The sequence below is a fragment of the Tribolium madens genome, unplaced genomic scaffold (assembly GCF_015345945.1).
Source record: "Tribolium madens isolate multiple individuals breed KSU strain unplaced genomic scaffold, Tmad_KSU_1.1 Scaffold_20;HRSCAF=117;Tcas5.2_LG4, whole genome shotgun sequence".
Lineage (NCBI taxonomy): Eukaryota > Metazoa > Arthropoda > Insecta > Coleoptera > Tenebrionidae > Tribolium > Tribolium madens.
This window is the reverse complement of record NW_025400985.1, coordinates 2,464,986-2,491,812: the sequence shown is the minus strand read 5'-3', so window position 1 is coordinate 2,491,812 and position 26,827 is coordinate 2,464,986. Positions and strand designations below refer to the sequence as shown.

The 26,827-nt window shown below is 33.1% G+C and overlaps 4 protein-coding genes across 6 annotated transcripts; 2 read left to right on the top strand and 2 right to left on the bottom strand.

Annotated features, from left to right (window-relative positions):
- The first annotated feature begins 473 nt into the window (after nucleotides 1-473).
- On the top strand, nucleotides 474-3,167 carry LOC123004892 (translation initiation factor eIF-2B subunit epsilon). 2 transcript variants are annotated; one of them, XM_044398406.1, is made up of 10 exons: nucleotides 474-640; nucleotides 685-809; nucleotides 857-1,048; nucleotides 1,096-1,252; nucleotides 1,299-1,543; nucleotides 1,589-1,935; nucleotides 1,981-2,145; nucleotides 2,199-2,317; nucleotides 2,716-2,880; nucleotides 2,927-3,167. In XM_044398406.1, exons 1-10 carry the CDS (start codon nucleotides 545-547, stop codon nucleotides 3,131-3,133), a joined length of 1,818 nt encoding a protein of 605 aa, XP_044254341.1. In that variant the 5' UTR covers nucleotides 474-544; the 3' UTR covers nucleotides 3,134-3,167. The 2 variants fall into 2 exon arrangements, with proteins under 2 accessions (XP_044254341.1, XP_044254342.1); XM_044398407.1 differs by lacking the exon at nucleotides 2,199-2,317 and having other exon boundaries at nucleotides 2,927-3,069.
- LOC123004893 (deoxycytidylate deaminase-like) lies at nucleotides 3,062-4,070 on the bottom strand. The gene is made up of 4 exons (XM_044398408.1): nucleotides 3,743-4,070; nucleotides 3,505-3,698; nucleotides 3,261-3,450; nucleotides 3,062-3,209 (listed from the first exon to the last, which is right to left on the bottom strand). The coding sequence occupies exons 1-4, from the start codon at nucleotides 3,808-3,810 to the stop codon at nucleotides 3,152-3,154; spliced, it is 510 nt and encodes a 169-aa protein (XP_044254343.1). The 5' UTR covers nucleotides 3,811-4,070; the 3' UTR covers nucleotides 3,062-3,151.
- LOC123004894 lies at nucleotides 3,956-4,783 on the top strand. Its single transcript, XM_044398409.1, has 2 exons — nucleotides 3,956-4,487; nucleotides 4,536-4,783. Exons 1-2 carry the CDS (start codon nucleotides 4,248-4,250, stop codon nucleotides 4,713-4,715), a joined length of 420 nt encoding a protein of 139 aa, XP_044254344.1. The 5' UTR covers nucleotides 3,956-4,247; the 3' UTR covers nucleotides 4,716-4,783.
- LOC123004891 (ankyrin repeat and BTB/POZ domain-containing protein 2) lies at nucleotides 4,781-26,616 on the bottom strand. Of its 2 annotated transcripts, XM_044398405.1 has the most exons (11): nucleotides 26,408-26,616; nucleotides 26,206-26,359; nucleotides 21,789-22,113; nucleotides 18,245-18,436; nucleotides 17,973-18,199; nucleotides 13,828-14,232; nucleotides 9,621-10,446; nucleotides 9,357-9,572; nucleotides 5,685-6,245; nucleotides 5,339-5,638; nucleotides 4,781-5,291 (listed from the first exon to the last, which is right to left on the bottom strand). In XM_044398405.1, exons 1-11 carry the CDS (start codon nucleotides 26,427-26,429, stop codon nucleotides 4,890-4,892), a joined length of 3,630 nt encoding a protein of 1,209 aa, XP_044254340.1. In that variant the 5' UTR covers nucleotides 26,430-26,616; the 3' UTR covers nucleotides 4,781-4,889. The 2 variants fall into 2 exon arrangements, with proteins under 2 accessions (XP_044254340.1, XP_044254339.1); XM_044398404.1 differs by lacking the exons at nucleotides 26,206-26,359; nucleotides 26,408-26,616 and adding an exon at nucleotides 22,168-23,101.
- Between the last annotated feature and the right edge of the window lie 211 nt (nucleotides 26,617-26,827).

Below are 26,827 nucleotides of genomic sequence, written 5' to 3'. Positions count from 1 at the left end.
CACTCTAGAGATGGGAACATCGAAAAATATATATCGATGTTCTGTGACATCGATGATCGAATAAGAAATCATCGATGTAATATATATCGCCCCAAAACATCGATAATCGTGACATCGATACTTAAAAAATCGATGTTTTTTATTGAAAAAAAAAATCATTTGCCAATTTTTTTAATAATAAATTTTTGGGACATAAAAAAATACAAAAACAAACATATTTCTTACAACTCTTGTATAAACCATAAACAAATACAAGCTACAAACACAGAACTTAACTACCTACATCACTCCATCATCGTTAAATTTGTTAAAAAACATCGAATTCTCCTACATCGAATTTAAATTTTATGAATGAAATTTTAAAATTAAAAAAAGTTAAAGATAATTAAAAATAATTAGCTGAACCAATTTCGATGTATCGATGTAAAAACATCGATTTTTAAAAAAATACATTTTTAAATCGATGTATTCGATGTTCCTAAGCCAAACCTCACTTTTTTGACATATGGTGCTAACCTAAAAACCCAAAATTTCGGAAATAAAAATGTCAATTAAACGCAAAGACGATATTATTCAAGCCGTAGTCGTGGCTGACACTTTCGGTGATGAATTTTTACCACTTTCCTGTGACATTCCTCTGGTACGCTATAAAAAAGGTGATGCAATCAATAATTTTTTTTACAGGCACTTTTTCCCCTAATTAACAAGCCTTTGATCGATTACACGTTGGAATTTTTGTCTCTTGGAGGCATAGAAGAGACTTTTTTATTCTGTTGTTCACACACGGACGCCATAAAAGCCCATATAAAGTAGGCAAACGCCCCGTTGTGTGCCCCCTTAACTCCTCTAATTCTAGTCAAAGTATCAAAGACAAGGCAGGATGGAGTCTCACGATGAAAGTCAATGTTATTGTATCGGAAAGTTGCCACTCGTTTGGGGATTGTTTGAGGGATTTGGACAGGAAGGGGATTTTGCGAGGCAATTTCGTGCTTTTGGAACCTGGGACTTTATCCAACATTAAATTGCTACCAATTGTGAAGAAACACAAGTAAAGAACCACAATCGTGGTGCTTCGCCCCTAATGTGTGCTTGTAGTGAGACTTCTAACAAGGATAAGGGGGCTGCCATGACTCTCATCTACCAGGAAGCGGGGCGCGACGAAGAAATCGTCACTGCTGTCAATAGTAACGGTCGGGTTTTATTCCACAGAAAATTGGGGCAAAACAAGGAGAGAAAAGTCGAATTTCCTCTAGTACGTTTCATTATTTTGATTTTTTTTTTTGTAAAAATTTTTCCAGGAAATTTTCTTGGAAAACTCAAGTGTGTCACTACACCACAATCTCAAAGACACACACATTGCGATTTGTTCACCGTCTGTTTTGCCTCTCTTTTCCGACAATTTCGATTTTCAAACTAAAGACGATTTCGTGAGGGGTTTACTAATGAATGAGGAGATTCTCGGAAGTACGGTGTATTGTCACGTGACTAGAGGGAGCAACTTCGGGGGGGCTATCACCAACTGGCGCATGTATCAATCAATTAGGTAACTTTCCTGCTAATTGGGCCAAAAATGACGATTTTGTTGTAGTCACGAATTGGAAAATAATTGGTTCTACCCGTTACAGGCCCCAATTTTGGGCAAAAACGGTGTCGTAACAGGGGAAAAAGTCACACTAAATGACAACAAAAAAATTTCGAATAGTATTATAGGAGATAACGTAACAATAGGCCAAAACGTACAAATCGAAAACAGTTTTATTTTCTCTAACACGAAAATCGCAAACGACGTTATAATCACTCGTAGTATAATAGGCCCCCATTGTCACATCAAGTCAAAAAGTCGGATCACCACTAGTGTTATCGGCCAAGACGTGGTGACCGAAAACGAACAATTTATCGAAAACAGTTTGGTCCAATCAACGCAACCGGAAAATTGTATGTTTTCCCGTTAATTTCCTCGAGTGAGTTGTTCATTTCCAGGCGAGGAGACGGACAAATTGGGGAAAAAAGCCTTTAAGTTGAGACTCGAGTCCTCTGCTGAAATCGGGGACCCCCCTGTGGAGGAATCCGACGATGAAGCTTTCACCGACAGCGACGATGAAGAATTGAGTTACACGCAATCCCCCGTCCCGGATGACACGAAATGTAAGCCCCCCAGCCCCCCTAACTGTCTTTCTATCTCACTCACCCTCTTCCAGTGTTCTTTACTGAAGTGATAGACAGCTTAACACGAGGTTTTGAAGATGAATTACGTTGCGAGAATTTAATTCTTGAGATAAATTCCTCACGTTATGCTTATAACGTCACAGTTAAGGAGGTAATTGATTTTCAAAAGCTCCCTAAAGTCGATTTTTTTAAACAATTCTCAACGTCAAAATTCCCTAAAAAACAGATTGTACTGCCCTAAAACCTTTTTTTTTTTGGAACAGTAGTATATTAAAATTTGAGGTTATGTTAGTAATTTTCTGTCAGAAAAGTTTCAAATGGAATTTTTTACCAAAAGACAAGAAATAAAAACGGAAAAATGCAACTCCTAACCGGGAAAAATTTATTTAGTGGGTAATTTAATTTTCAGAATGTGACTCAAAATTTTCAAATCGTTGCCAACGTAATAACATCAAATAACTAGTGGCGGATACCAACATGACAAACTTTGACAATTGTTTAAAAAAATGGACTTTAGATGATTATTTTTTTTTATGGAGAATTTTTTAGGTCAATTTCAACGTTATCAAAGCTATTTTAATAATGTCGTTGCGGTTTCCTATTGGGCCTCAGTATTTCTCTCAATTTGTTCGTTTGTTGTCATTCTTTGCTCCGATCCTGAAGAATTACATACGCAATGAGGGGGCTATGTTAGACAGTTTGCAAGCGATTGAGGTGATGATTTTCAAGTGATTGAGTGTTGTCTCATTGGGGGTTTCAGGATGTCGCCATTTCGAACGAAAATGTTAACGAAAAATGGGTCATGTTCACCATGAAATGGTTCTATGATAAGGATTTTGTCACCGAAGATGTGATAATGGAGTGGTCGAAGAGTTTAGATGCGAAAAGTCGGTTCTATGGACAAGTTAAGCCGTTTATTGAGTGGTTGGAGGAGGCTGAAGAGGCCTCCTCATCCGATGATGAATGAATATAAAAAAATAAAAGTTTAATCACAAAACTGATTAAAATCGAGTTCAATCCTCCGCTTTTTGGTGCTAAATTGCCTGAAAATCCCAAATTTGTATGAGAAATGCGACATTGTTTTAATATCTCACCGATATTTAATTCCACACTTATCAAAAACTTCCTTAGCTCTGTTATCATCAATTTTCTTATGATAAAAAACAACTTCTGTAATACCAGCCTGTGCTACAGCTTCAGCACATTTGTCACACGGAAATGTGGTTGTGTACATAACACTTCCTTGTTGAATTTTTTCCAAGGCCTTGTATTCAGCATGACTGGCTAAAATTCATCAATTAAATTTTTTTTAATGAATTAATGAAAAAAAAAACATACTATGCAACTCGTGTGATGTAGTGTCAGCTTTTAAAACACAACTATTTGCCATACTGATTATTATTTTACGCTGATTTAGAATAATAGCAGCATTTTTGATATGACCTGGGGTCCCCCTTCGAAGCTCCAAGAATGTCATGGCCATAAAATACTCATCCCATTCCAGGTAATCACGTCGTTTCTCATTTTTTACACTAAAAAATCACGGTTTAGTCGTTTTTTATAAATTATCGCTTACCTGAAACAAAGACCGTTCTTTCCAACTTGTGAATTTTTGCTATCATTTGAAGTCATTTTAAAGGTCATAAAACACAACTAATTAAATAATTTATTAAGGACAAAACTACAGACATCATAAATACACAAAAAAACTATTTTCAAACAAAAAAAACCATTATTACAAACATTACACAACCTCAAATCAAACTAACGGGTTTTTTATCTATTATGTTGGCGCGACTGTTTTGATTTAATTTGAAATGAATCGTCAAATTTCGAATAATGGCCAGTTTTGGGTCTTAGAATGTTGCTGTTCCTGTTTTATTTTAATTCAAATGTCGCCCAAGTGAGTTGAAAAGTTATTTTTTCGTAATATTCAACCTCAAACTGACAACAAACGGGTTTTTTGCGTGTTATGTTGGCACGATTGTTATGGTTTAAATTTGAATGAAACGTCAAATTCGAATAACGGTCCGTTTCGCAATCAGGTTTTAAAACACTGTTATTTCCTTTAATAATAAGAAATGCCGCCAAGTGAGTTATTAAAATCGGCCCGCGGTGACCGCCCAACAGGTTACACGTGTCGGCGCCGCTTGCAAAGCAACTTCGAAGAGTGTGACAAAAACGAGACCAAACCAGTCGATAGGAGCGTTTTATCGGTTTTATCATTTAACGAAAACACGCGAAAAATTTTCCGAAACAGTGCGGAGAGATTCAGTAAGACTTTGAACACAGTTAGGACCACTTTTGGGTCCATTACACAGGTAATTTTCTTGGGTAATAATAAATTTTTGCTAATTTTTCTCTCTTAGAAATTTAGAGTTTCAACGAGGAGACGGCAGATTTTGGAAGAGGGGCCCATGACCCCCAATTGCGACACTCCGTACACGTTTTCCAAGCAGGTGTTGGGGCGCACACCGACGAAACTGTACAGCCCCTTCGGCATTGAGACGCCCAGTGCTGCGGCCGATAAGGAGAACAGGGGGGCGTAAATTTATTCACATTATTGATTAATGTATTTATTTATTTGTATTAGGCTAAATTAATAAAACTAAGAAAGGTAAAATGCGTGATTTATTTTAGGACATACATAAATCCTATGACAACAAGACAACACTAATAAATATTATATAAATAATCTTAACTAAAATCGGGATAACAATAATTTATTTACACAAGTTTTGATTCAGTTTGAAGTTGTTTTGCGTTTTTCGGGTCTTGATCCTGTTTTGGAGCGTATTTAACAGCCCTGCGAGGACATCATGGTTTGGTAGTTTCTTCGCGAAGAGGAGTCTCTTGACTGAGTCATCGTACGTGAGCAAAGCCACCATATTTTGCAACAAGAACCCTTGACAATACTCCAGGAGTTGAACAGCGTTGTAAACTTTAGCATGAATGTACATTGAAACAACATTATCTAGCGCCAACATGGAGGCACAGCGACTCTCGCAATACCTCAATAAACCGTCCAATTGGAAGAAATTCGCCGCTGCCATGAGTTCCAGAATATCGTCTTGGGCCGGCTCTAGTGTCTGGCAGCCCCCTTGGTACAAAAACTGCATCACAATCTGCAAAAACCGTGAAAAAAATCCCCCAAAAACACGTTTTTTTTTACCTGAAAAATGTCGTATCTAATATCGTTGATTTGCACGGTGGGTAGCCCCCCTTCGCACAACTTGGAACTCAGCATGGACCTCAGTCTTGAACTTGCAGTCACTAGGACTATTTTATGGGCGTAGAAGAGGCGCCCCTCGACTCTGAACGTGACATCGCTCAATTCGGGGTTATTCACATATTTGGGGTCAATCCTGGAGCCCGAGGTGGCCGAAGACACGCAGTTTTTGATCGGTTTGATGGGCTCCCAGCCGAAGCAAGTCGAGAAAATGTCAGCTAGCAACAAAGTGGTCCCTTCCTTCTGCAATCAACGTGTTAGACCAATTTTTTAAAAAAATCCCTAATACTTTGCTATATCTGAAGATGTTGAACAAGAGGGGGAGACACTCTTGGACGAACTGTAAGCTGTAGTCGTCGGGGCACACTTGTAAGAAGTCTTGGAGGAGTTGGTCGATGACGCAGTCGAGACGGGCTTCGTGCGCGGCCCCCAGGGAATGCATCCAGCAGTGGAGCGTCCAAGGGACCCCCAAAGCCCTTATTTCGACCGTTATGTCCAAGTGGTTGTTCTCCGCACTGTGGTACATGGCTTCTTGCAACGATTTCACTTGAGTTTTAGTGAAATGGGGCGTTGAGTTCGACGAAGAGGAGCAAGTTGGGGTCGTTCCCTCGGCTAAAATCTCCTCCAAAGACAAGACTTCTTTATTTACCGGGATTAAGGGTTGTGCGAGGAGTTTTTGCAAGATGGCTCTTTGGCCATGGGCTGCAGCTACCGAAATTGCGCTGTAGCAGCCCCTTTGAGCCGACGCTGAGTAGCAGAGGGAGTCCTTGATTTGGGTGGAGAAAAACGGGTGCGCCCCGTGGGCCAACAGGAGGGACACCACCTCGGAATTGCCCGTCCCGCAAGCCACCTAAACAATTTCGAATTTGCAAAAATAATCAAAAAATTCAAAATTTGAAAAAATTTGTAGAAAACTTATATAAATAGAGCGCGAATGTGGATTGGTAGCACTGCACGAACTGTCAATATCATTTACATATTTCTTTAATAAACACATAAAGGCGTTGAAAAATTCAACACGAACGACATTTGTGTGAAATCTGGATGTTAATCCTCAAGATTTTTCATCTAATAAGTTTATTGAAAGCAATGTTGCCAGATCAAAAACATAAAATTCACCATATCCGAGTTGAAAAATTTTCACCAGATTTATGATTTGTATGGCTATATTTCACAAAAAACGCAATTTTCGGCTTAAAAATCTGCTTAAACTCTTGAAAAAAATCAGAAATGACATACTTTTAGCCTAATTCTGTGATTTTTCAGCTTGTTTTCAACAAAATTTTGCTAAATAATTGCATTTTCTAGCTGATAAATAAACGTGCTAAAACGTTCGAAAAAATAACGTCATTTTAGACTTTATTTCTTGATTATTTAGTTTGTATTACTCAAAAATAGCGAAAAACCTGAGATTTTCATACAAAAACGTGCTTAAAAGCATTTTGTGATTTTTACGCGTGTTTGGGGACAAGACTTTGCATAATAAATATGAGCTTCTGATTCAAAAACGAACTAAGTCGGACGAAAAAGCTAAAAAATGATATCAATTTCAATTTAATTTTGTAATTTTTAGCCTGATTCAATGCAATATTTTGAACTTTTTGTGTTTTTATCTCTCAAAAAGACAAAAAAACGTCGTCTTTTGAGCAATTTTGTTGCTTGTTTTTGACAAACTAATTGTGTTTCTACCTAAAAAAGCATTCGAAAAAAACAAAGTAAGTTGTTATTTTTGTTTAGTAATAAATATTTTGTAAAAAAAAAAACAAATAAAACTATTTTCAACTAATTTGGTGGTTTCCCATTATTTTTCGAGAAAATTTGGCAAAATAATCAAATTAAAGCCTAAGAGTTAGGTAAAAATGTCATAATAAAATCTTTTTTTATAACAATTTAGTGATTTTTGACAAGCTGTAGTAAACTCTAGCAAAAAATAGAGTTTTCAGCTTAAAAATCTACTTGAACTTTGGAAAAAGGAAAAAATTATATTTCATCCTAATTCAGTGTTTTTGGCTTGTTTTTAACAAAATTTTGCGAAATAATTGAGTTTCTAGCCGAAAAACAAGAGATGCAAAATTAACGTTATTTTCGACTTAATTTGTTGATTTTTCAGTTCGTTTTAGCCAATCTCACAAAAAACCTGAGATTCTAGAACAAAAACGTGCTTAAAAACATTCTCGGCTTATTTTTGCTCAAGAACGAGTTAAATCGAGTGAAACAATTTTTCATCTAATAAGTTTATTGAAAGCAATTTAAGTCCTACGCATTGTTGCCAGATCAAAAACATAAAATTCACCAGATCCGAGGGAAATTTTCACCAGATTTGTATGGCTATATTTCACAAAGAACTCAGTTTTCAGCTTAAAAATCTGCTTAAACTCTTGAAAAAAAGCAGAAATGACATGCTTTCAGCCTAATTCTAAGATTTTTCAGCTTGTTTTCAACAAAATTTTGCTAAATAATTGCGTTTTCTAGCTGATAAAACGTGCTAAAACGCTCGAAAAATACAAAAATAATGTAATTGTAGACTTTATATCTTGATTATTAGTTTGTTTTACTCAAATCTAGCGAAAAACCTGAGATTTGCATACAAAAACGTGCTTAAAAGCATTTTGTGATTTTTAGGCGTGTTTGAACAGATTTTGCAAAATAAATATCAGCTTTTGGTTCAAAAACGAACTAAGTCGGGGAACAAGCTAAAAAATTTCAATTTAATTTTTTAATTTTTTAGCCTGTTTCAATGCAATATTTTGAATTTTTTGTGTTTTATCTCTCAAAAAGACAATAAACGTCGTTTTTGAGCAATTTTGTTGATTTTGTGGCTTGTTTTTGACAAAGTAATTGTGTTTCTAGCTAAAAAAGCATTCGAAAAAAACAAAATAAGTTGTTATTTTTGTTTAGTAATAAGTATCATGTAAAAAAACAAATCAACCAATTTGGTGGTTTTCGATTAATTAATTATTTTTCGAAAAAATTTGGCAAAATAATCAAATAAAGCCTATGAGTTAGGTAAAAATGTCGTAATAAAACCTTTTTTTATAACAATTTAGTGATTTTTGACACGCTGTAATAAACTCTAGCAAAAAACAGAGTTTTAAAAATCTACTTGAATTTTGGAAAAAGAAAAAAATTATATCAAATTCATCCTAATTCTGTGTTCTTTTGGTTTGTTTTTAACAAAATTTTGCGAAATAATTGAGTTTCTAGCCGAAAAACAAGAGATGCAGAATTAATCTTATTTTCGACTTAATTTGTTGATTTTTCATTTCGTTTTAGCCAATCTCACAAAAAACTTGAGATTGTAGAAGAAAAACGTGCTTAAAAACATTCTCGGCTTATTTTTTTTGCTCAAGAACGAGTTAAATCGAGTGAAACAAACAAAAGAACATCAGCATCAATTGTTTTTGTGATTTTTAAGCGTGTTTGGACAAGATTTTGTAAAATAAATGGTTCAAAAACGAAGAAAGTCTAGCGAAACAAGCTAAAAATAATATCAATGTTTCTTTAATTTTGTATTTTTGTTGCCTGCTTCAACAAAATTTTTAGAATTTTCTTTGTTGTTATCTCAAAATAAACACTTGAAAAAGGGCGAAAATAACGCCGTTTTTTAGTCGAATTTGTTGAATTTTTGGATCGTTTTTAACAAAATTTTGCGAAATAATTGTGTTTCTAGCTGAAAAAGTATTCAAAAAAAAGAAAAATAAGTTGTTACTTTCGGTCCTGTCTAGTAAAATCTTGTAAAAAACACACAGTTTTTTTCATTTCCAAAAAATCGCTAGATATTAGAATTTTTACAAAAGTTTTTACCAAATCACCAGATCTGGTGAAATTTCACCACACCTGTCAACGCTGATTGAAAACAATCTACTTCCAACGGCATTGTCACCAACATTGAAACATAAAATACACTAGAGACTGTTAACGCACCCAAACGAGTTTGTTTATCACAAAAAATGCTACTTACTTGGAGTGGGGTTAGGGTGCATTTGTCTTCACTTAATCGGGCCCCGCCTTCGACATTGGCCCCCCTTTCTAGCAAAATCCTGCAACAGCGGGCATGCCCCTTGGCCGCAGCATAAGTCAAAGCGGTCCAATGTTGCGTTTCGCCGTTAACAGCGCTGAAATTGGGGTTAGAAATGGGGGTTTCCACATCAACCGAAGCCCCCGCGTCCAATAAAGCCTACAAAAGTCAAGTTAATAAAAAATTTTACAAAGAAAATTGAAATACAGTCAAGGCAATATCATCATCATTGATCGCTGCCAACATCAATGCTGTGTGTCCTTGTAAATTCAAAGTGTCAAGTCTTGTGGAGACCGGAAGTAGTGAAACAGCATGCTGGATCAATTCCGGGCGTCCGGTTAGTAACAACCGGAACGCTAATTCGACTTGGATTTGCCTCGAGGCTTCAATGTGGTCGTCTTCGTTTCCGGTGTTTTTCCGGATTCTTAGCATCTCCTCCCCCAGATTTCTAACAGGGCAGTCGACTCCGGGTAGCAAAAGTCTCGCTGCTTGCATAATGTCGTCTTTATCGATCAAGGGGGCGAATCTGTGTTCACTGTGGGCTGTCGCAACCCTCAACCACTCCACTAGTGGCGGAAGGACAACATAAGCCCTCTCGTAGCACAGCTCTTGGACCGCGCTAGCCCCCTGTTCGACATGTTCAAGTTGCGAACACCTCATGAAATAGAACAGTGTTCGCATGGCTTTGGGGCACAATGGCACGCGGGGCTGCATGCGACTGATCAAATCTTGCAACTCTTTCAAGGACCCCACACAAGTGGTCATGAGGGAGGGTTCCGGGGTTCGGGAGTCGCGCCCGGAGCCGATACTGGACATTGAGGCCCAGCGGGGGAGTGCCAGAGCCCCCGATGCGATCCTCCCAGCGTTGAGATGGGCGTAGGGCTGGAGCAGCCCCCACAAATCACCGTTGTTGGCAATTGCGTGCTCGAGGAGGGTGGCCGTGAGGGTCACTTCCGAGTCACTTGGGAGACACTGCAGGAGGATCTCCTCGAGGAGGTTCTCCAAGGCGGCGCAGAGAAACACCGCTGCGTATCTTCAAAAAGAGTTTTGAGGACCAGTGTTGCCAGGTCTGGTGAAATTTCACCAGATCTGGTGATTTTTATTTATATAATTTTAGTTCCGAAAAATTACTAATGTGAACAAAACATTCTTTAGGTAATGATATTTCATAAAAAATGACATTTCAGTTAAATTCTGTCGGAAAGAAATATGCATTTTTTGATTATGGTTTTGGTGAATATTCAAGAAATAGGAAACAAAAAGAAAAATAGGAAAAAAAATGTACAAGTCTCTTAAAACGAAAAATGTAACAAACTGTGTCTACAATCTTACAAAGATAAACAACCTAGAATTGTCGAAGTATCAATGTTGCCAACTTAAATTTGAATTTCCATGAGCAGCCGAGATGTCAGTCATTTTGAAACGTTTTATTGTTTAATGATACTTTCAATTATGAATTAACCTACAATAGTATAGTAATATTATCAATATCATTAAATAGACATAAAATGCTCAATTTTTCAATAAAATGCTCAATTTTTCCGACTTATTTGCCACCGAAATTAACTCCAAGAGAAAAATGGAATTCAATTAATGATTCCTCATATTTTCACATTACATTTTTGTGTTTTTCTGTTATTTCTGTTTACTATTTTCTTGTTTCATTTAGTCTTCCTGTTTAGTTATATTAAATTACTTTCAGGTTTTCTGTTTTTTCGACTACTTTTATCCATTTTTGATACTTTTTCATAATTTTCTTCTTTCTCCAATATTTCTGGCCTACATTCTTCCAATTTTAAGTCCAATATTCGTATTTCCATATTTTTATTCTTTCTTATGTTGTGCTTTTTACTCCTTTTTAACATCCTTGTTTCCAATTTTTCAACTTTATTTCTTTCTTTCTGATTTTTTGTAAATTCCACCTTAAATGTTTTTAACGTTGCTTTGTCTTTTTTAAAACTTTCTTTCAAATCAGTTTTGTCATCAAATTGTTCTGACTTCGCAAATTATCTTATTCTGATATTTTGTGTTTTCGGTTTGCTTTTAAATTAACTAATGACAAACTGAAACACAGTATCTAAACTAAATGAGTACTATATTGTATTAATTTTGCAAAAAAACTTTTAAATTATCAGAAAATTTGATGAAAAAAGTAAATCTTCTGTTTTTATTTTTTAATAGATTTGCTTTTCTTTGTTTTAATGTTTCTGTTTTTTATTATTCTTATTTTAGGTAAATTATCTGCTTTACAAAGCGTTTTTCCATTATTTTTGGTTGAGGCACATTGACGCAAAATGTCACCAACTGTCAGAAGTGTCAGATTGATTGAAATCCAATGCACTCTTGGTTAAGGTTTAAATACATTAAGGTTTTTAAATACATTACTCTAAATTTAACAACACATTTCAGTTTTTTTTTTGTTATATTTTTCGAATTTTATAATTTTCTTAAAATGCTCTAAATTTATTAAAATAAGCAGAAATAACACATTTTAGGCTTAATTTTGCAATTTTTTTGACAAAAACTCTTGGATCTTTTCGATTTACATTTTCACAGTAAAAACATTCTAAATTTATCAAAATGAACAAAAATTACGCACGTCAGAACTAATTTTAATTTTTACTTTTTTGTTTTTGCAAAATCTTTGAAATTTTGTGAGTTTTTCAATGAAAAACGCTGTAAATTCATTGAATTAAGAGAAAATAACAAATTTCAGATTTGCTTTATTTTTTTTCCTTGTTTTGACCAAAAACGCGCTAAATACATAGAGACATGGAAATATAAAATATTTCAAGCTTAATTTTGCAATTTTTTTCTTTGTGTTGCAATGAGTGCAAAGTTTTGTTTTTTGCGTTTCTGAGGGTAAGTCGCACGATTTCCTGATCTGTTTCGACAAAATTTTTATAAATATTTTAATTTCTGATGATTTTTTAGAATCTGACTGTAGTTCCAGCAGAAAATTAATGTATTTAATTTTTTTTTAATCGAGTGTTCGCCCAAATGTTAGTCAAATTAACTTTTTTAATTATTGATATAGTAAATTAAGTTAAAAATCATGATATAATTTTTTTTGTATTTTATTAAGCATTTTGCACAATTTTCTCAGAAACAAGTTAGAAAATCGAAAATAGTTTTATTTTTCTAAATGATATTTTACTCAACAAAGTAAAAAAATTGATAAAATAGGCCAAAAAGTGCATTATTTTGTCTACTTCTGAACGTTTTAGTATGTATTTAGCTAGAAACAGAACTATTTTGCAAAATTTCGTTAAAAACAAATCGAAAACAATTATCAAATTAGGCCAAAACTAGAGTTATTTCTGCATTTTTTGAGTGTTCAACACGTTTTTAAAATACATTCAAATTTTTGCTAAAACTGATTGAAAAATTACCAAATTATCGCTCGATTTAGTTCGTTTTTGAACCAGAGACGCATTTATTTTGCAGGATAACGTGCTTAAACACAAGAAAAATAAATCTAAATTGATGTTATTTCGTTTGTTTCATTCGATTTAACTCTTTTTGAGTAAAATTTTGTCAAAAAAAACAGAACGAAAAATACCAAATATGGTCGAAAATCGTGTTAATTGCAAGATTTTGCAAAAACAAACCAAAAAAACATCAAATCAAGTCATTATTTTTGCCTTTATCAAGTCTTTTAGCATGTTTTTCAAGTAAAAAAAGTAAATATCGGGTGACTGTAAATGACTTGGTGACAAATTTTAAATTTAATTTGGCAACCTTGACTTTCAAATTCAAACGTCAAACTTTTATAGGCAATTGTCATTCATTTGCGACGGGCGACTGCTGATTTAGCCGTCACTTGAAACATTCTGATATAACAAATTTAGAAGGATTAACTCTAATTCAGTGTTGCCAATAGATTTTTTGTCACCCGCTATTTCGCAAAATGTAATTAATTAAAAACTAGCCAAAAAATTATAGAATTAGACTAAATGAAATAGCTGTACATAATTTTGCATTTTTCGAGCGTTTAAGCACGTTTTTGAGCAGATTTGCAAAAAACGCAAATCTTCGACAGTATTTAAAAGAAATCATATAGGTAATCTTGTATTTGGTAAAAATAGGTGTTAAAAACAGTTACGGAATTAAAATTTCGGGCAGTATTGTCACAATGTAAACTCTAAAACAACCTTTACATTAATAACCTCATTTTTTACTCTTGTCATTTTACACTTAAAAAATAGCGTCACTGACAGAAAAGTTTCATTGTCAAATGTCAGTCATGAATGTCATGATGACAGTAAAAGGTAGTTTACACTGAACATTTTGAAGTGACAGAAAAATACTGCCCGAAATTTTAATTCCGAAACGGTACCTAAATCTGGTAGCTTTTCAGCTCAGATCTGGTGAATTTAATTATTTTGCGCTGGCAACACTGTTGGAGACTTACTCATGGACGAATCTTGCGAGTTTTATGTCGGTCATCCAGCGGTGGAAGCGCCCGATGTGGAATTGGAGCCCCGCTCGGAGAGATTTGCTCTGTTTGAGGGCGCAGTCCCCCGACATGGCGAGCATGGCGGCTGCTCGGAGCGACGCTTTGATGCAGGAGTCGGCCAAAGGGGGGCAAAGCACAATTCGGAAGGAGACAGTAATGTCGTGTTTGGTGCAAATACCGAGAGTTGACGACAGGCGTTGAATTTCGCGCCCAATGCGGACTAAAGCTCGTTGCAGTAAGTAGGAAAGTCGGGGGATTGTCTCGACGCTGACTCGGGAGACATGGTCTCGGAAGCGCCCCGTTTGTAACACTCGCAAAATGCAGTGGTTGGTCCAAGGGAGGTGTTGCAGCTCGACGAGGCTAAAATGTTTTCAAAATTGGCGCCAAATCTTTAGGAAGTTTTGAAAGTAGAAGTTGGTACCGAACACAAACATCAATTAAAAAATTATGAAAATGTGATTTTTTTCTACCAACTTCTAGCTTCTAAACTATTAAGAGTTTTGGGGTTTTCTCGATGTCAATCAACTTCCCGGAACATTTTACATAGGTATACATTACACCTTTGAGGTACAGTTTTGAGACAAAGTAACAAAATTACATAAAAAGTAAATATTCGTGAAACTGGAAAATTNTATACATTACACCTTTGAGGTACAGTTTTGAGACAAAGTAACAAAATTACATAAAAAGTAAATATTCGTGAAACTGGAAAATTAGTTTTTTCACAGCCAATGAGGAAAACAAATTTAAATTTACAAAAAAGTTTATTTTTTAACACTAAAACGATTTATTTTTATTGCCAAATGAAGAATTAAGAACTATTAAGAGTTTTGCAGTTTTCTCGACGTCAATCAACTTCCCGGAAAATTTTACATAGGTATACATTACACCTTTGAGGTACAGTTTTGAGACAATTTAACAAAATTACATAAAAAGTAAATATTCGTGAAATTGGAAAATTAGTTTTTTCACAGCCAATAAGGAAAACAAATATAAATTTACAAAAAAGTGTTTATTTTTTAACACTAAAACGATTTATTTTTATTGCCAGATGAAGAATTAAGAACTATTAAGAGTTTTGCTGTTTTCTCGACGTCAATCAACTTCCCGGAACATTTTACATAGGTATACATTACACCTTTGAGGTACAGTTTTGAGACAATTTAACAAAATTACATAAAAAGTAAATATTCGTGAAATTGGAAAATTAGTTTTTTCACAACCAATGAGGGAAACAAATTTAAATTTACAAAAAGTGCTTATTTTTTATCACTAAAACGATTTATTTTTATTGCCAAATGAATAATTAAATTTAAACTCATCATCTCTGTGTTGATTTGTGAATTTCTTGGTAACAGTAATTTTTATTGCCAACTGAGAATACACTTTTTATTGCAAAAAAATTGCGATTTTGTTATACTAAGCGAGAAAAAGATACGAATTTTTCAAAGCCAATTGAGGAAACAAATTCAAATTTATCATTTTTAAAAGTCATATGAAAGCATTAATCCGGAATCTACTAAGAAGTGACGAAATAGTCCTTTATATAACATTAATTTTTCATGGCTAATTGTAAAAATTAATTTAAATTTATTCTTTTTGCGTCTTTTTAAAAGCAAATTCAAATTGAATTAAAACAGTTTTTTTATGGATAATCGGTGAGGTTTTTACAAAATCTTGTATTTGATTGGCTGGACACATTTATTTATTTGTCTGATTACAAGAGTCAATAATAATCATTTCCCACTCATGTAACTACCACTATCGTGAGGACAAACCGATTTTTGTTTCTTATTGGCCAAAATCCGACAAAAACCTAGCAACGATAAGTAACTCCACCCATTTAAAGTAAAAAAAAAAAAAAGTTATTTACTTTAATTGGATCTAATTTTGCACAATGGGTGGAGCCAACTCCACCCCGCATATGAATCATGCGATTATTAGACCAATAAAAAGTAAAAAATTATTTAATGCGTTAAAGTTGAGTGTCATTGTTCGATCCTTAACCAATCAATTACGTCTTTTAAAATCAACCAATCAGAACACGTATTAGATTTTTGGACAAGGAAAATAAAAATAATAAAAATTTTTGTTTTAAACATCCGTTTCTTTGATTTTATTGCCAATATAAAAAATTATTGTTTGAAAAATAAACGTTAATTATGTTTCTTTACTGTCAAATGTCCAAAATGTCAAAATTTGACATTTGCTCAATTTTTGATTCAAAAACAGCGATTCGAGTCGTTTTTAGGGGTTTTAGCTTTTATTTGACAAATTAAAAAAAATAATTCATAAACCCATAATTTGACAGATTGATTCTTTCCATACAGTTGGTGCAAAACTTAGCACAAAAATGGTTTAGAAAAGAATTCAAATTTTCAAACAAAAGGTTTTTTTGTTTTTTTTTTGCCAGCGGTGGCTCACTTACAATAAATTACTGCCAATATTAAAAATTTGAACAAAATCGATTAATAAATAATGAAGTTAGAGCAATTTCGTAGTTATAGTGCTAAATTAGCCCCAAAATTTACAAATGAGAGCTAAAACCACTTGCAAAATCTTCGAAAAAAAATTCAAAAGTACATAATTCGACAGATTGGTCCCTTATGTACATCAGTGCAAAATTTAGAACAATTTGAACCACTCAGAGCCGTAATGAACAATTTTTTAATTTAAAAAGGGCCAAAAAAAATTCAAATTCTCAAACAAAAAAACATTTTTTTTGTGTTTTTGCCAGCGGTGGCTCACTTAGAATGAATTACAGCATTGTCTACGTTTTTTGTGCCAAATTTTCTTAAAAAAAATAAAAAAAACACCAAATTAATTGAAAAAAAGAATTACAAGATTTTACTGAACAGGGACGAAAATGACAATTTTTGAACAATGTTAACAGAAAGTAAGTTTTTCCACTCTAATTATTTTGCAAAATTTCATTAAAAACAAGCCAAAAATAGTGTTAACTTTGTCTTTTTCAAGAGTTTAAGCACGTTTTTGTGGTAAAACCTAAAGTTTTTCGCGATATTTCGGTAAAGCCAACTAAGAAATCATCAAATTAAATAAAAAATTATATTATTTTTGCACTTTCCGAATGTTTTAGTCCGTTTTTCAGCTATAGAAATACAACTGTTTCACGAAATTTTGTCAATAACGAACTAAAAATTCAAGAAAGTAGTCCTAAAATATGTTAATTTTGCCTTTTTTGAGTGTTTAAACACGTTTTTGAGATAAAAACAAAAAAATTTGTTTAAACGTGGTAAAAAATTAGAAAACTAAATCAAAATTGCTATTTTTTTTTCGCTCGACTTATTTCGTTTTTTAACCAGAGGCTCATTTCTTTTGCAAAATCTAATTTTCTAATTCAAAATGATCCAAAAAAATTCAAATTCCCAAACAAAAGACCATTTTTTTGTTTTTTGCCAGCGGTGGCTCACTTAGAAAAAATTACAGAAACTTTAAAAATTTCAAGAAAATTGGTCCACGATTAGCTAATGAAGTTAGAAAATTTTTTAGTTGCAGTACTAAGCTAGCCTCAAAATTTACAAATAAGGGCTAAAAACCATTTATTAAATCTTAGAAAAAAAATTCAAAAGTACATAATTCGACAGATATTGGTCCTTTATGAACAAACAGTGTAAACTTTAGAACAATTATGTTTTAACTAGGTACTCTGTTTATGTAAAAAAAAACGTTCAGTTTTCATTATTGAAAAAATTTACTTATATCATAATCTTCTAGTTTGGTGAAAATTATAAATAAATTCATGATGGAAATAAAAATTATTTAGAATCATGAAATATACCTTATATGATGTGATAAAATATAAATAATAATGCACCGAACTAAAAAAAATTGCACTATGACCTATTTCGTGTGTAATCCGGCAGGTGGCACTAACGCAAACGTTAGGTTTGCTACTCGGATTTCCAACACCGTAAGGATATTTTCCAAATAAGGTGGATAAGGAAAGTCGTGTGATGTTCACATCAGATTTTTTTGAGCTGGCAACACTGATAAATAGATTTCAAGAACGTCATTCATCGGCTATATATCTTCACTGTCACTATTTTTCAATGTTACCAACTTAATTTCGTAATCATTACCGATTATGCGAGTCGACCCATACAAACTCGTCGGCGCTGGTAATATTCGTGTTGATGGTCTCGAGGGAGGAGTGTCTCATGAGCCTCCTCACCGCGGGCTCCGAGCTCTCCGAGCCAGCACTAATACTCGAATAAGTGCTCGAGGAGGTATGCGAGCGCATTGTGAGTTGTTGCAGGGCCAACTTGATGTCTTCAAGACCTCCACTTCCGGTCCAGGGAACATGCAACTACTCATCATCATGCATTGTTACCAAATTTGAGAAAAAACAAACCCTAGCTGGTGTAGCTCGATGTCTTGCTCGGTTGTGTTGGACCGAGGCTCGATTTTTGAGGGATTTTTGCATAACTCCGGCTGTGAGACGATCAGTGCCTCGAGGAGAGCTGTTTCCATTGTCGGACATGCTGGCATGGCCGGAGGAACGGTTCTCGTCGGAGGAACTGTTGCAATTCTGCGTCCTTTGTTGCTAAAAATTAAAAAAAAAATGTTTAAAAATAAAAAAAATAAATGTATAATTCGACAAATTGGTTCTTTATGTACAATCAGTGCAAAATTCAGAACAATTTGAACCATATCAAGGCCGTAATGAACAATTTTCGGATTCAAAATTGTCCAAAAAAATTCAAATTCAAAAATTATAAAATTAAATCAAAATGGATATTTTTTGTCGTGCTCGACTTATTTCGTTTTTTAACCAGAGGCTCATTTATTTTGCAAAATTTAATTTTCTGATTCAAAATTGTCCAAAAAAATTCAAATTCTCAAACGAAAGACCATTTTTTTGTGTTTTTTGCCAGCGATGGCTCACTTAGAATGAATTTCAGAAAAAAAAAATTCAAGAAAATGGGTCATGGCTAGCCTGAAAATTTACAAATAAGGGCTAAAAACGTCTATCAAACCTTAGAAAAAATATTCAGAAATGCATAATGCAACAGATATTGGTCCTTTATGTACAATCAATGCAAAAGTTATTGTTTATTTGTTTTCAATTATTGATTAAATTATGTTAAAAATAAATAATATTACGTATTTTTGCTTCTTTTTCGGGGATTTTCCACGTTTTTTAACCAGAATCCTCGTTGTGCAAAATTTTCTTTAAAAAAATCAAAAAAACGCCATATTAATAAAAAAATTTCTGGGGCTTTTATAAGATTTTATTAAACAGGGTCGAAAATGACAATTCCCCGACGACCCTACCAGAAAGTAAAATTTTCCAACGTAATTATTTTGCAAGATTTCATTAAAAACATGCCAAAAATGCCTTTTTCAAGTGTTTCGTGCTAAAAGCTAAAGTTTTTTTGCGAGATTTCACTAAAACAAACCAACAAATCATCAAATTATATCAAAAATTACATTATTTTTGCATTTTTTGAATGTTTTACCCAGTTTTTCAGCCATCAGATACGCAATTATTTCGCGAAATTTTGTTAAAAACGAACTAAAAATTTAACAAAACAGCCCAAAATAGTTTAAGCACGTTTTTGAGATAAAATCAAAATAAAAATAAAAATTCGTTTAAACGTGGTAAAAAATTATAAAATTAAATCAAAATGGATATTTCTTGTCATGCTCGACTTATTTCGTTTTTTAAAGACCATTTTTTGTGTTTTTTGGGAGCGATGGCTCACTTAGAATGAATTACAGAAAGATTAAAAATTTTAAGAAAATGGGTCAACGATTAATGAAGTTAGAATTTTTTTTAGTTGAAGTACTAAGCTAGCCTGAAAATTTACAAATAAGGGCTAAAAACGACTCAAATCTTAGAAAAAAATCAGAAATAATGCACAATACAACAGATATTTTTCCTTTGTGTACAATCATTGCAAAAATTATTGTTTATTTGTCTCCAATTATTGAATAAATTATGTTAAAAATAAATAATATTACGTATTTTTGCATCTTTTTCAGGGATTTTCCACGTTTTTTAACCAGAAACTTCGTTGTGCAAAATTTTCTTTAAAAAATCCAAAAACGGAAAATTAATAAAAAAAATTCTGTGGCTTTTATAAGATTTTATTAAACAGGGTCGAAAATGACGACGAATTTTTCCAACGTAATTATTTTGCAAAATTTCGATAAAAATATGCCAAAAATGATGTTAACTTTGCCTTTTTCAAGTGTTTAAGCATTTTTTTGTGATAAAAGCTAAAGTGTTTTTGCGAGATTTCACTAAAACAAACCAAGAAATCATCAAATTAAGTGGAAAATTACATTATTTTTGCATTTTTTAAAATGTTTTAGTCAGTTTTTCAGCTAGAAACGCAATTATTTCGCTGCGAAATTTTTTCAAAAACGAACTAAAAATTCAACAAAACAGCCCAAAAATAGTGTTAATTTTTCGAGATTTTTGAGATAGAACCAAAATAAAAATAAAAATTCGTTTAAACGTGGTAAAAAATTAAAAAATTAAATCAAAATCGATATTTTTTGTCGTGCTCGACTTATTTCGTTTTTTAACCAGAGGCTCATTTATTTTGCAAAATTTAATTCTCTGATCCAAAATTCTCCAAAAAAAAATCAAATTCTCAAATAAAAGACCATTTTTTTGTGTTTTTTATAAATTAGGGCTAAAAACCACTTATCAAATCTTAGAAAAAAATGCAAAAATAGATAATTCCTTTAGGTAAATCAGTGCAAAATTTAGAAAAATTTGAACCATAATAAATCTACAGTTTTTTTTAATTATTATTGTTGTAGTAAATTATATCAAAATTAAATAATATTACGTATTTTTGCACCTTTTTACGAGCATTTTCGACGTTTTTTTTAACCAGAAACTTCATTGTGCCAAATTCTCTTAAAAAAACGAAAAAACAACAAATTAATTAAAAAATTTCTATGGTTTTTACACCATTTTATTGAACAAGGTTGAAAATGACAATTTTTCGATGACCTTAACAGAAAATAACTCTTTCCACCCTAATTATTTTACAAATTTTAATTAAGAACAATTCAAAAATGGTGTTAATTTTGTCCTTTTTAAGTGTTTAAGCAGGTTTTTATGTAAAACTTGCAAGATTTCGCTAAAACAACCAAGAAATCAACAAAGTAAATCAAAAATTAGATTATTTTTGCATTTTCTGAAAATTCGATTAAACGTGGTAAAAAATTATAAAATTAAATCCAAATTGATATTATTTTTTTACCCAAGTCGTTTTTTAACCAGAGGCTCATTTATTTTGCGTAAAAATCACAAAAAGAATTGATGTTAAGTAGTGCCTAGAAACCACAAACTTTGGTCAAAATGCTTTTAAGCAAGTTTTTGTTTTATAATCTCAAGTTTTTGCAAGATTTCGCTAAAATGAACCAAAAAATCAGTATTATTTTTGTATTTCTCGAGCGTTTTAGCACTTTTTTCAAATTATCTCGCAAAATGATGTTCAAAACAAACCGAAAAAATCACAGAATTAGATCGAAAATGACGTTATTTTTATCTTTTCAAAGAGTTTTTAAGCTGGAAACTCGCGATGTTGCCATACCGAGATTTCGCTAAAACAAACTAAGAAATCATCAAATTAAATAAAAAATTATAATATTTTTGCAAACAAACTAAAAATTCAAGAAATTAGTCCAAAAAATGGTGTTAATTTTGCCTTTTCGAGTGTTAAAATTATGGTAAAAATTATAAAATTAAAACTTGTCTCCCTCGATTTATTTCGTTTTTTAACCAGAGGCTCATTTATTTTGCAAAATCTTGTCCAAACACACCGAAAAATCATAAAAAGAATTGATATTAATGTCGTTTTGTTGGTTTTTTAGTAGCAAAATTAAGTCAAAAAAACCAAATAAATAAAAACAATAAAAAAATATTGTGGTACCTGTTGTAAGCGGAGTTCTTGGATTGTCACATGGTGGTGTTGTCGCGCGTTGGAGGTCCCCTGGGGCAGATTCCCCGTGTTTTCAGGGGCTTTCGAGTCCGTGTCCCGTTCCGGGACCATATTACTCTTATACTCATTATTTAGATTATTTTTGCTGATGTTTTTGTCGGTTTGCTCGTTAAAAGTGGCCGTTTTCACATTATTCGCGATGTAGAGGTGCTGGAAATGCTCCACTTTCCGCTTCGGGGAGACCATCCCCTCGTCGACGTGTGCAGGGGGCGTCTCCCCTTGGTGGTTGAACTCCCCCTTCGAATTGTTCGACAATCTGGAATCACACAATTTGGTGTTTTTGAGACCGGTTATTTGTGTGTGTTGGTACCTCCGCTGCTCTAAATAGTACTTTAACATGTCTGCTTCCATCCCAAGGGGAAAATCATCACAATCCTCGTAATACTCGTTACAAGTCCGCACGTCTTCGAGGATTTGGCTCGCGAGCGAAAAAGTGTTTTTGAAAATAACATTGATAATATGACTGTTTTCGATCGAGTCAAGAGTCATGTATTCGTCGATTTGTTCTTTGATTGTGATTCGAGAGTCTTCGATGGGTTTCAAATCATCGTTTACGTAAATCACCGATTTGTGTTTTTTTTGAGTTTGACCCTTTTGGGGTGTGTTGTTAAACCAATCGTCTTTTTCCATTCCGAAAAATGTGTATTTAGTCGTTTCATTTTCGGTCGGTTTTGTTAAAATGAAATTATCCCCCGCGAGGTCACTATTTAAATTTGGTTCACAACCTTTTAACTCGAGACACAAAAGACAGTTACAGAACTCATCACAACCCATGGCTAACACTCATAACGAAAGATTTGAGGAGACTGAAGCGAAGCGAAGTAACAAAATGAAATTGTATGAACCACTTCCCATAAAGCTATTGTCTTTGCTTTTAATAACCTAGAGAGTGTTTTTCGATTCATTTCACTTATTACCTGTATCATCATTCATCAGTAAAAGTTTTACTCAATTCGTTTTTTTTTTCTGGTTCTGGTGGAGTTTCCAAAAATACGAAATTGTCATTTTTAAATAATGCAATGAGAGAATTTTTGATTATATCAAGATCATCTTGAACTTGATTTGGAATGTGGAAAGTTTTTCCTTTTGTTTTTTCGATTCAAATTCGGATGGCGTGAATTATTTGAATTTCTGGCTTTCATTTATATTTTTGTCAAATAATACTTTTAATACTATGTTATGTTATTAGGAGTGGAAGAAATACATAGTTTAAGTGGCGAAGCTAAATGTTTATTTTTCCGAACGTAGTGAGGCAAATAATTCATCTGAGCCACATAAACTCACTTTTACTCCGAATAACATACAGGGTGCGCCAGAACTCGCGCCCCAGAAAAAAATGCCATATAAGGTAAGATACCAGGAACATGGAAAAAATGTTAAAAAAAAATTATCTAAAAAAATTTCGAAATTATAAGAGTTTAAAGTTTGCACTTTGCCTCTATTTATTTCTGTTGGAAAAATAATTGTAAAACAAAAAATATACAAAATTAACAGTCTCATTAAATAGATATAAAAAAATGTCAAATGTCAAAAAATAAATGTCAAAATTTTTTGACAGATAGAAATTTTTAAACATTTTTTCATGTTCCTGGTATCTTACCTTACTTGAAAATTTTCTCTGGGGCGTGAGTTCTAGTATACAGGTATTTTATCCGCAAACTAGTCAGATTGAGAGTAAAGAGCAACTCTATAATTAGCAAGCAAATGAACAAAATAATCAGGACGCTTTGTAAGTAATAAAATCATAACAACGCTTATAAACAAACATCACGCGTCAGTATCGGAATTTGTGTTGAGATTTACGAAAGTGTTTATTAATTTAAGTAGTGCAGTTAGTAGTACAAAATAAAGAATACTGTTGCAGCGAAAAAGACCAGAGAATATGGTAATTTTTGCTTTATTGCTGAAAGGTAAAACTTTTTTAATCATAAAAGTGGTCGCTTTTGCGGATAAAAGCTCATTTCAGTAAAAAGTATTATGGTTTCTGATGGATTTGCGACGAAATTTTTTGTAACATATTTGACCCAAAAACACGGATTTATCGATTTCCATTTTTCAACAATAAATTCAGTTTTAAAAATTAATGAATAATTGTAGTTAATCTTAACACACTGTATTTTTTAATCAAGAGCAATTTGTCTTAATGTTATATTTAGTATTTGTTTCTAATTGCTGTGAAAAAGCAAAAATTAATTTCCACACCTCGTGCCATTTCTATCTACGAGTATTGGCAACGTTGCAACTGCGTTTTTGAGGTTAAATACATCAGAAACTTTTGATTTATGTAACTAAGGAAGAATCTGTATTACTATTTTATACATAAAAGTAGTGAAAATTTTATTGTTATGTTTAATAAAATGTCAAATTATTTGGAAAATACCTATGATGCTACCGAAAAAGTTGTTAAATTTTCACTTTGTTTTAGACAAAATTGGTTTTAATCAATTAATCAAGACAGGTGTTCCAACATTGGAAAATTTTCCAGACAACTGACAGGTATTGATTGACGTTATTATTCATAAAATTTTCACAATACTCTAGATCTACATTCTTTTATAAACACATTGTATAATTTTAATCAATTGTAAAAATAATAAATACGAATAAAGTTATTTTTTTAATTAAGCCAAATTCTTTGTAGATTTTTATCTAATTGTTCTTGCATTTATTTTAGGAGTACTTCTCAATAAAAATAAAGATTTTTTTGTATTATAAAGCTTTCAGAAGCTTTAATAGTATATTATTATATGAGCGGTTTATGACAGCTATTATTCACGAGTGTAGCAAATCATATGAGTAAAAAATGGCACGACTTTTGCTAATAATTGTCACATAATTAATTAGGTGTTTTTTGAAGGGGATTTTTTTGAAGGGTTAAAGCTTTTAATTGTAATTCATTTTTAAAACTTACATGTAGTTTATCTTATTTGATTTGCAATTTTTTAATTAAAAATAATTAAGCATACCAATTTCAATGTTATAGTTAGTATTTGTTTCGAATTGCTTTGTAAAATTGAGGTAATAATACCACTTTAGCATGTGACCTTGAGTGTTAACGGCAATTTGTAACAGACTTTAAAGTCATTAGTATCAATAAAAAAGAAAATTTTTACTCGAATTAACTTATTTCTAATCGATTTTAAAATACTAAATAAGAGAAATTATAGTTTTTCTATCAATTTATTGGATGACATTGCACTACTTAATACCTACATACTATACAGGGTGTCAGAACTCGCGCTTCAGAGAAAAATTTCAGATAAGATGAGATACCAAGAACATGGTATAATAAAAAAACCTATCTGTCAAAAAAAATTAAAATTTATTTTTTGACATTTGACAACTTTTTATGTCTTGTATATAGGGTGTGTCAGAACTCGCGCCTCATAGAAAAGATAAGATACCAGGAACATGGTAAAAATGTTTCAAAAATTCTATCTGTCAAAAAATTTTGACATTTATTTTTTGGTATTTGACTTTTTTATGTCTATTTAATGATACTGATGATCTTGTATATGTTTTTTTATAATTGTTTAGTAAAAGTACAGTTGGAGACAAAATACTTTGGTCGTCTTGAGTGACATTAAATTGTAAAGCTTGCTTTAGGACTGTTAACCTTATTTTTAGCTCCTGTTAATCCTAGTTGACAAGGTGTCATTGTCATTAATTTTTACGTTAAAGCTTGAATTACATTAAACTGTCAGAAAAGTGACGACCAAAGTATTTTGTCTCCAACTGTACAAAAATTTTGGCAATAAAAGTCACAAATAACACAGTTACAATTTAGGATACAGCTTTCTTGTTTCCTATTCTAATAGACTGTAGCAAAAAAACTTTGAAAATTTATTTTCCAACAGAAATAAATAGTCAAAGTGCAAAATTAAAACTCTCATAACTTCGAAATTTTTATAGATAGAATTTTTTTAACATTTTTCCCATGTTCCTTATTACCTTCCATTTTTTTTGTGTGGTGTGAGTTCTGGTGCATTCTGTATTAAAATCAATATGAAAAAATATTTTCAACAAATAGTGAATAGAATGCGTGTTTGTTAACAAAAATTGCGGTATTATATCCGTGAATCCCTGAAAATAATTGAAGCAAGTAAAAACAATAGTCCAGAGCACGCGTAAACCCAACCTTGGCTTGTTTAAATCAAAACAAAACAAATTCCCATACTTTCCTAGGCGAAAAGTAGTTCTACTTTCTACAAGTAATGTCTGCTATTCGATATTCTCACATTTCAAGTGTAAAGAAACGCTAATTAGTCTTAATTGAATTAATGAATCAGTGGTGTGAACTGGGCTTTAAGTGAGAGACACGAAAGTGAACGCTTTTTGATCCACCTACCGTCTCGGTTTCGGCCTCAGTATCTCATGGTTGGCATCGGTGATACACAGGGGGCTGAGGGGCCCAGAGAGGTGGTCCACCCCCGTCCAGGGCTGTTCGGGGGCGTCTTTCCCAAGCGGGGCCATCTCCCAGCCCGCGGGGCCCTTCTGCTCATCTACGACGCACCAATAAACCCATTGAACCCTCCGGCACCGAATCTCACCTGTTGCTCCATCGCATTCCATTCTCGACGACTTTTTGGGGCTCAAAGGGCACTCATTTTGCGATTTTTCGCCTTTTCTCACAGAGCACTTGTAAACATTACCTTGACCAGCAGCGCCACGACCGGGATGGCCCAAAGAAACGGACGAAAAGTGGCCAGCGTGAGGCCAGACGACCTCTTCGCAGGTCGGAATTTATTGTGCGCCTATGGTCGCAAGAACTGGTTTTTAACAATGGGGACGTGAGGTGATTTCAGTCGAATCACTGAAATCGACTAGAATTTGGACATTTCAGCGTTTTGAGGAACAATTAACACGCTGAAAAGCCTAATGCTTGCAGTTTTGGGCCGAAAATTGAGGAATTTGGACCTACGTCCAAGTGAAATGAATAATTACTTGGTAGCAAAAAATCCGGTTGAAAA